Source organism: Mus caroli, chromosome 11 (assembly GCF_900094665.2).
Source record: "Mus caroli chromosome 11, CAROLI_EIJ_v1.1, whole genome shotgun sequence".
NCBI lineage: Eukaryota > Metazoa > Chordata > Mammalia > Rodentia > Muridae > Mus > Mus caroli.
The window spans coordinates 79,323,327-79,332,996 of record NC_034580.1 but is presented as its reverse complement, the minus strand read 5'-3'; the positions used below and the strand labels follow the sequence as shown (position 1 = coordinate 79,332,996).

At 43.4% G+C, this 9,670-nt stretch overlaps 1 protein-coding gene across 1 annotated transcript in view; it reads left to right on the top strand.

Moving 5' to 3' along the window:
• Tada2a (transcriptional adaptor 2A) overlaps positions 1-9,670 on the top strand; it is a 50,333-nt gene that overhangs the window by 37,505 nt on the left and 3,158 nt on the right. The window contains exons 11-15 of the mRNA XM_021176615.2: positions 816-926; positions 4,108-4,179; positions 5,459-5,591; positions 6,487-6,530; positions 9,208-9,281. Coding sequence (XP_021032274.1) covers positions 816-926; positions 4,108-4,179; positions 5,459-5,591; positions 6,487-6,530; positions 9,208-9,281 — 434 coding nt within the window. The remainder of the gene's footprint in view (positions 1-815; positions 927-4,107; positions 4,180-5,458; positions 5,592-6,486; positions 6,531-9,207; positions 9,282-9,670) is intronic.

The window sequence follows — 9,670 nt, the reverse complement described above, 5'->3', positions numbered from 1 at the left end:
CCTGGAACTCACTCTGTAGACCAGGCTGGCCTCGAACTCAAAAATCTACCTCCCAAGTGCTGGGATTAAAGGCATGCACCACCACTGCCCGGCTTTGATGTCCTCTTTTTATCTCTGTGGGTATACATGTGGTGTACATACATACATGCAGGCCGAGCACTCATGCAATTTTTTTTCCTTTTTTTTTTTTTTAAGGAAAATCAGTAGAGGGGTTGGGGGAGTCTCACAATTGGAAGAGTACCTGCCTCGGCACAGCATAAATCAGCTTGTCACACAGGGATATCCCAGATGAAATATTCTTTAGTTGGTGGGGTTTTGTTGTTGTTGTTGGGGTTGCTTTTGGTTTTTGTTTTTGTTTTTGACAAGGTTTGACTTATTTCTCGCTGGTTTCCCTACACCTAGTTGGATGGTTTCTTACATCTTTGCTTTCTTGTTTTCCTGCTCTAATCTATATCAGAAATTTGGGCCAGCGTTATTTGACACAGGCTCTGCCCTTTTAATTCCCTTTCTCTCGTGACAGCAGTGCCTGGTCTTGTGCCTGGTCCCATGCATATTAAAAGGCATGAGGAGGGACATCAATAGTACTTAGTAGTAGAGACAATCTCCACGATAAGATCCTTCCGTGAGGTGCTGTGACGCTGTAATTATGATTAATGACTTGTGTTCTCAGCTGTTCTGTTTGCATGCTGTCATGGGCACCTTAGTCATGTGAGCTTAGGAAAATGTCCTTGCGTTTCACTTCCTGTTTTAAAAAAATAATGCCACAAACTTAGAGGCACTTACATTCTCTGACATGTTGTGTTTCAATTCTTCAGTAATGGAACGGCGGTATCCCAAGGAGGTCCAAGACCTTTATGAAACAATGAGGAGATTTGCAAGGATTGTGGGACCCGTGGAGCACGACAAGTTCATTGAAAGCCATGCATGTAGGTGGTTTTAGGAACTCATGTGTGTGTGTGTGTGTGTGTGTGTGTGTGTGTGTGTGTGTGTGAGAGAGAGAGAGAGAGAGAGAGAGAGAGAGAGAGAGAGAGACACCAGAGAAATTGGGGTTTGCTGGCCAGCACCTAGCTCCAGGCTTACTGAGAGACTGTCTCAAAGAAATAAGGTAGAAAATGATGTTACAAGAACCCATGATGTCGTCCTCTGGCCTCTCCGCATGTGTGCATCACACAGAGGCACACACACAGATACGCACACACCCACATCTAACCTACATCAAAGACAAAAAACTTTAGTAACTTACAAGTTAGTAGAGAGTTTTGGTTTTTGTTGGGGGCGGGGGGTTGGTTATTTTTGTCTTTGTTTTAAAACAGGGTTTTGCTGTGTATGTAGCCTAAAACCTTCTGAGTAGTCCAAGCTTAGGTCTGACTTAGAATCCTCCTGCCTTCACATTCCTAGAACTGCATTCCAGGTGTGTGCCTGGAGCAGTTTTAACTTCTTATAGGACGTGTCAGGTATCTGGAGAAGCAGAGGAGCATGGTGAACGTGTATCTGTGTGGCCATCCTCAGCGGTTTTCAGCACAGGGGCTATCCAGTGTCATCTGACTGTCCGTGCCCTTCCATCTCGACCAGGAGCTGCTTATTCTGAAGCCAATTCCAAATACTGTATTTGTTTTGCCTACAAATATTTTAGTATTAAAACTACTTTAAGTCATGGGAAGAGGGTTGTTGACTTGTGGAAATGGTGCTTTCATCTTCCTCTGGCCTTTCTAGGATGTTCCTGAGAGCATTCATCCCAGCTATAATTGGATCGTCCACTATTTAAAAAAAAAAAAATTGAAGCCCTTAAGCAGAAAGGCCAAAGACTTTGAGGCAGCCTGCACTGGGGGCTTATTTCTATACAACACTCATGAGAGCTGTATATTCATTCATTTGGCTCCTTGCCAAGGACCAGCCTCGCCATGGAGAAGGGTTCTGAGAAATGAGGTTTCTGGGAGCAGTGAAAACAAATGACTCCAAGTCAAATCATGGATCCAGACTGATGACCTATGTTCTGCCTTCTCTGTGGCGATCTCTCTATATTCTGCTTGCTTGCTATTCAAGAGATCTCTCTGTCCATGTCCGGCTTCTTTGTGTGGGTGTGTCTGTCTATGTCTCTCTCTCTGTTTCTGTCAGTTCTCCAAACAGTTCTCTCTCTTTTGTCTTAAAAAATTCTCTGGATAGCTCATCTCTTGCAGAATACAGGTCCATTCTTTTATTTTACGTATCAATCCAGTCACTCACTCCAGGTTTTCCTTTTAATTACCCTGTGAATCAGCTTATGAGACAGCAAGCCTACATTTTTTCTTAACATTGCAAAGGAACTCAGAAATCTGTCTGCCTTTGTTAAGCACAGATTATAAAATACTTGTGTGGGACCCTGAAATTACCATTTTTACCACATCTGGGCCTAACCTTGCTTAGACTGACCTTGAACCCCAGAGTCTGCCTGTCTTTGTGTCTTTCTGACAAGCTGACTCATAGTGTAGCCACCTTTGTTCCTTTAGATTCATGAAGCCCCTAGTAATTCTCATTGCATCCTTATATTTTACATAGTTGAGAAATTATATATATTTTTAACTCATGTACTTAAGAGCTCTTTCCCATAACCTTAAGGGCTGTCCTGACGGTCCCAACATTGACCATTTTGTGGAGACATAGCCACATTCTCGATTTCTGGACTCTTCTTTCTAATTCTCATGAAGTCATTTTCATAACAGGGAGGATATTGAAATGTGTACATTATTACACAAACAAGCCTTATCCCCACAGAGCATCGACACTCATGGAAGCTTACACTGGGGCCCTGTCCCAGGGGCAGGGACTATGTCACTTTACCCCCACCAGGGACACACCAGACTCAGCATCTCCTGGAGACTCACACGGAGGCCCTATCCCAGGGGCTAGGACCATGTCACTCTGTTCCCACCAGGTCCACGCCTTTAGTTATGAGAAGTTTTGTGTTGTGTTGTTTTGATTTTCCAGAAACATTTTCTTACCATTACTCTCAATGTGCAAATGTTTCTTCGGAAGCATCCCAGGTGTTTGCCTGAGCCAGGTTGATTGTCCTGGGGAAACACCTTCCTTGGTTGTCAGCGTTTGCGTGGTTGGTATCGGGTGACTATTCTTTCCTTCCTGTCCTAGTTTATATCATTCCTGGCATATGTGTCACTACAGAGAACCACACCCATGGGTAGCTTTTCCTTTATCCCATGTTTGAAAAGCACCCATGTTGGAATGTTCTATCACAAAATAATGTTGCAGTGTAGTCTGAGCTGTGTGCTGGTTTATGGAAGATGTAGTGCTCTTTGGTCCCTATAGGAAAAGGCTTGAGTAAAGCTTTGTCCTTGCTGTGCAGCGGAGCCTCATCCAGAGGCAAACTTCATCAAAGAACTTGACTGTGTGAGTAGGAATGCTGTCACAGTAGGTGGCAAAGGGACATTTAATTTAAAAAAACAAAAAAACAAAAACTTTATGCTTTTGAGACAAGGTTTCTCCATGTAGCCTTGACTGTCTTTGAACTCACTGTGTAGAACTGTCTTAGAACTCACAGATATCCACCTGCCTCTACCTCCGGAATGCTAGGATTAAAAGTGTATACCACCACCACCCTGCTAAAGTATTATGAATTGAGCCTGTTTTTTCATATTTATAGGTGTCTCCTAAAGTTCAGTTGTTGCCTCTAGAGATAACATTTGGAGGACAGCTGGAGTAGGCTCTTCCCAACTCTTGGGGGTCTTTCTTTCTTTCTTCCTTCCTTTCTTCCTTTCTTCCTTCCTTTTTTTCCTTTGTGGGGTTTTTTGTGTTTGAGACAGGGTCTTATTATATAGCCCTGGCTATCCTGGAACTCACTATATGGGCCAGGCTGCCCTTGAACTAACAGAGATCTACCTGTCTCCGCCTCCCTTGTAAGTTCCAGGATAGCCAGGGCTACATGAAGAAACCTTGTTTCAAAAACAAAAACAAAACAAAACAAAAAAAAAAAAAACTAAAGAGAAGCGGGGGAAGCCTCCTAAGATGAAGTCCCCCTGCCTGCACGTATGGCGGGTCACTGAATCACACCTAACCGCTCCCTGCCATTGATTTGTTTTTCCATTTTTTTTCTCCTTTGTTCTCCTGGGGAAACAGTGGAATTTGAACTCCGAAGGGAAATCAAGAGGCTCCAAGAATATAGGACAGCAGGCATTACCAATTTTTGTAGTAAGTATGTTTCCATTACCTGCGGTATCAAAGCGCCCATGACTTGTGAATACAAGAGGGGACCTCTGAAGTCTTGAAACCTTATCAGAAAAACAAAGAGCTTTTCAGATGAGTTTTTAAACTTTCTAGCAAAGTTTCATGTGTAGTCCTATAAATATCAGATTATCAGGATAAAAATAAAGTTATGGCACACAGTAAAAAGAAACACTGCTTTAGAGTTGGGAGTCTGCTTTGGCTCTTTAAAAAAGTCGTAGCTGGGCATAGTAGCTCATGTTTTTATCCCCAGCACTGGGAGGCAGGGGCAAGTAGATCTCTGTGAGTTTGGGGCCAGCCTGATCTGTTTAGTATATTCTATAGAGTGAGACCCTGTCAACACACACAGGAGAGTGAGGTAGGGTGGGTTGTGTGACTCATATGTTTTACCTCAGCCTTTTAAAACTTACTCATGTACAGCCTAACCATCTTTATTTACCAGGCTTCTACTGGGGTATGGTGCTTACATCCAATTTACTGAAGGTGCTGGTCATCATAATATAGCAGTAAATATCTAACATTTATTTAACATGTACCAGGTCCATGGGGGTACATTTCACCTTCAAGTCATTGGTTATCATGATAAGCTTATGGGGTGTTGTCACTTCAAATTAATAAAGAAATCAGAGTCTAAAGAGATTATTGAGCTAGTTAATAGAAGAGTCAGGTCCTAAGGAAAGGCTGTGCCTAGGCAGCACAGGGCTGGGGCTGGAGTGCTCTCAGTCTCTGAGAAGTATTGAAAGCCACTGGTGTGGTTGATGTGCATGCAGAAGACACCGAGTAACTGCAGCAGAGCAGGGCGCATCTGGGGACTCTGGGGACTTAGCTTGGTGGCCTGGTGCTGCTCTCTGCCTGTGGAAAACAGAGAGAGGCTTAGTACAAAGAGGGCTTTATTGTTGTTGTATTGGAATTGGTTTTGATGGAAGAATATATGCATTCATTTAGCACTGTATAGCTGATACATAGTTTAGTGGTCTAGGACTATCTTAGGACACTAAAGCCCTGGGTCAGATGAAAACAGTAAAACTAGAAGCACTTCCAAAGGCAAGAGTGTGAATAACATTAATTTGTACCTTTGGGAATCTTCTTTCAAAAATGTCAACTCAAGAGGGAATAAAAATACTCAGTGTAAAGGGAGATTCCAGATGCACACATACACTTAGAAGAGGCCAGTGTTGACTGAGCTCAGTTCGAGGCCCAGTGCTATGCTGTGCTGCCTTGCAGTCATGCATCCTTTACCCTCCAGGTGCCAGGACATATGATCACCTGAAGAAGACACGGGAGGAGGAACGCCTTAAACGCACCATGCTCTCAGAAGTTCTCCAGTACATCCAGGACAGCAGTGCGTGCCAGCAGTGGCTCCGCCGGCAGGCTGACATGTGCGCAGTTAGTCAGGGCCGAAGGAAGCACTCCTCTGGCATACTTTGCCCTTCTCATATATTTGTGGGCATTTTTGTAGGTACTCTGGGTAGAAGAGTTGTAAGAATTTTTATTAATCCATCTAAAAACTATATAGAACTGGCAGGCTTAAGAAGCAAAACTGGTCCTATACTATTCTCTGTTCCTTTTTTCTTCTTATTTTAAAAAGTAGTGAATTTATAGTTGGTTGTGGTGGTACACAGTAATGCCATGTCTCAACCCTCTCATACCCATATCTCTCTTTTTTTTCTTTCTTTTAAAGACTTATTTATTTTATTTATATGAGCACACTGTAGCTTGTCAGACATACTAGAAGAGGGCATCAGATCCCATTACAGATGGTCGTGAGCCACCATGTGGTTGCTGGGAATTGAACTCAGGACCTGTGGCAGAGCAATTAATGCTCTTAAGTGCTGAGCCATCTCTCTAGCCCTCATCTCTCCCCCACTTAGATAGTGGTGTGGTTTTTATTTTTTTTAAATTCTCCTACCTTGTGAATGGCTTTAGTGATGTCCCCTGTTAAGAGCCCTTAGCAGAGGAAACGTTTTTCTCTTTGGAGTACATTTTCTTTTCATACAATGAGCTGTAAAACTATCATGTAGTTTCACTCTAGCTTTTCTTAGATGATCTTCCTGTGCGGGGTTTTAAAAATTACCTTCTTTGAGCTGGCCAGTGGTGGCACATGTTTTTTAATCCCAGAACTTGGGAGGCAGAGGGAGGGGGAATCTCTGCGTTTCAGGCCAAGTTCCAGGCCAGCCAGGGCTACAAAGAAAAACCCTGTCTCAAAGCAACAACAACAACAACAAAATCCTTCTTTGATATGACCTAAGTTTGAATTTCCTTTCTTTGTTTTAGTGATTCTGGGCTGAGTCCTTCTGTTCTGATGGCTTCCAACTCAGGTATGATTTCTCAAACTATTGTAAGTGGGTTTGTGGGTTTTGTTTTGGTTTGGTTTGGTTTGTTTTTTTGGTTCTTTTTCAGCACTGGAGATTGAGCCCAGGACTCTCACATACTGCACTATCCCCAGCCTGGAGCAGGTGTGGACTAGGATAGCTATATTTCCAGGGGTGATGGGGGCACAGCCACCCTCCATTGTGGAGCATGGTTCTTGGTAGAGTGGCCATAACCAGCTGTTGCCACAGTTTGGACACCAGCGTGCTTTCAGACTTCTCTGTCAGAGCAGAGCTTGGAAGATTCTTCTAGGGTTTGCAGTCAGGACTGGAGTCATATCTGTTGCAGAGTTGCAGTGGGCATGGGAGGTGCTACATGAAGAACTTTGTATTTGACATGAGCAGCAGGTCACTTGCCAGAAAATCAAGGATTTCTTGTAAGTTAGAGACTCAGAGAATTTCTGTGTCTGACCTTTACCCCCTTTTGAGTTTGCTCTAAGTTGACAGAGCAAAACTAAGCCGGTGTACTCTGATGATTCTTGGTGACTGTTGTCTGTGACAGCATATTTGGGGATGGTACTAGTGAAGTTCCTGAGCCAAAATTGTGGTCCTAAACACCACTCACCCTTGCCCCATATGACAGCATTTCTTCTAATCTGAATATCCAGACCACTCCACCATCAGATCCATAGTGGTCTCCTGTTACCCAGTTGCCAGTTCACCGTTCTCTGTAACACAAACCTTTGAAAATTTTTCTGTAACACTAGCTATGATGACACTCACGTGTAATCCCAGCACTGGGAGACTGAGTTAGGAGAATGGAAAGTTTAGGTCTAACCTGGGCTACATAGTGAGACTTTGTCTCAAAGAAAACAAAATCTCCATATTTTTCTAATAGTGCTCAGATGCAGGCACTTAGTAGATAATCATTTTCCTTTGTTTCAAGTAATTTTTTTAAGTGTATGTGCCTGATATTCGCACACACGCACGCACACACACACCACATGTGCCTGCAGAGGCCATCAGGTCTTCTGAAACTGGAGTTACCGACAGTTGTGAGCTCCCTAATTGAGTGCTGGAAACTGAACCTGGATTTTTTTTTTGCAAAATTTTTAATATTTGCTAATTAAATTGAGTACACAGCTTTTTTTTTGGTTTTTGGTTTTTCTGTGTCTTTAACCAGCACTCACTCACTCACCATTTCCTCCTAAGTTGGCCCGCCTGCCTTCCTCCCCTGTGTCATTGTTGAGATTGCTGGTTCCCCTTTATGCTCTGAGTTGCTCTTCAGGCAGTAAAGATTGGGAGCCTGGCATTCATGATTGTAGCCTCGCCTTGGGAGAGACTTTCGAGGTAGTCCATGATTTCATCTCCATTTCTGAGCGGGGTAAGCCCTCGGCCCTTTTGATGTCCTTGAGAATCAGGTTTTCCAGAACAAATTAAGCAGTTCCTTCCTTCTGCCCCGTTCCAGTGCCAGTCCTCGTAAAACTTACCTCATTGCATCCATCCCCACCCGAGCATTCATCCTAAGACTAAATTCAGAATAAAACCAGGCGCAGGTGATGGCTCCAAGGAAAAGATGCTTGGATGTGAGACCAGCAAGCCGCTAAAGCTAGAAGAGGGAATTAACACCACACAGTTGTCCTCTGGCCTCACATCTGTGCCTAGCACCACACACACTTTATGCCCATCACAATACAGTTTAAAAAAACAAAACAAAAACCACGCATTAGTCCGGCCTGGCTGCCTCCTGCTTAGGTTTCTTTCTCAGACATCAAGTTGGTCACTGCTTTACTATATAGTAACTATAGCATTTGGCTTGTTCCAGTGTGGATCTTTGAGTTAAACATCACTCACTTCTTTTCAAAGAAAAATAAACGAACAAGCAAGGCCTTTGGTGGTGACTCTGCCTTTGATCTGAAGGTATATAGTACTTGGTTAATTATCACGTGTGACTTGTCCTGCTGGAGACTAGTGACAAGAGGGAATATCTCCTGAAGGATTCCTGACTCCGTTTGTCAGCTGTCAAGACAGATTGGAACATATCCTTTCTGTTCAGGATGGACATCTGGTTCCAGAATTTAGAGGAACCTGTTTGAGAGAAACAGATAACTAATGACTCCACTATGCCGATCAGTCTTTGAGACGAAGGTGTACATGGCCCTATCTGTATTTTGATAGGGCAGAGAGCTTATAGATCGTTATTTTTATTTCAAATGAATGTTAGAGTGACTGTGTTAGTTACTTTTTCTACTGCTATGATAAGACACCTTGACCAAGGCAACTTATAAATGAAAGGGTTTATTTGGGCTATGGTTGCAAAGAGTTAGACTCCACGATCCAGGGCAAAGGTATGGCAGCAGAAACAGCCGAGGGCTGTCATCTTGACCTGCAGTTAGGAAGTAGAGCACACACTGGGAATAACTGGAGGCTTTTGAAACCTCAAAGCCCACCACCTCCCCCAGTGACATATTTCTATTAAGGCCACACCTCCTAATCTTTCTCAAACAGTTCCACCGATTGGGGACCAGACATTTCAATATCAGCCTGTTGGGGCTGTTCTCATTCAAACCACTTTAGTGACTGAGGAGCTAGCTAAACCAGCCTACAGGAGGGGGTCAGGCTTTCTGTTTTACACTTGAACAGTTACACCTCTGAGATATTTGTTCTTTTGAATTTGCGTCCATAGGAAGACGAAGTGCACCACCATTGAACCTTACGGGCCTCCCTGGTACAGAGAAACTCAATGAAAAGGAAAAAGAGGTAATAAAAGGGAGGGAACTGGAGGAAAGAAAAGAGGGGCTGACTGATCCATCCGTTCTCATTACAACCCATTACAATGTCAAACCTGTTTCACTGCACTTGTCTAAGAAGTCTGGGAGCTAAAGAGCTAACCTTGGCAAGCAGCAGAAAACTGCTTTCATCTTGCAGCTACCTCTCCCCTTCAGAGAGAAGCTTATGTAACAATGTCAATTAAGTAATAGTGGCGGCTGTCATTTATTGAGCATTTAGTGTAAGTCAGACTTTTTGTAGACTAAAGTAGCTTTTACATGAAAATTGGACTTTCTTATTAAAATGGATGGTTTCAGAAGTTCTGCATTTAGCCAGGTGTGGTGGCGCACGCCTTTAATCCCAGCACTCGGGAGGCAGAG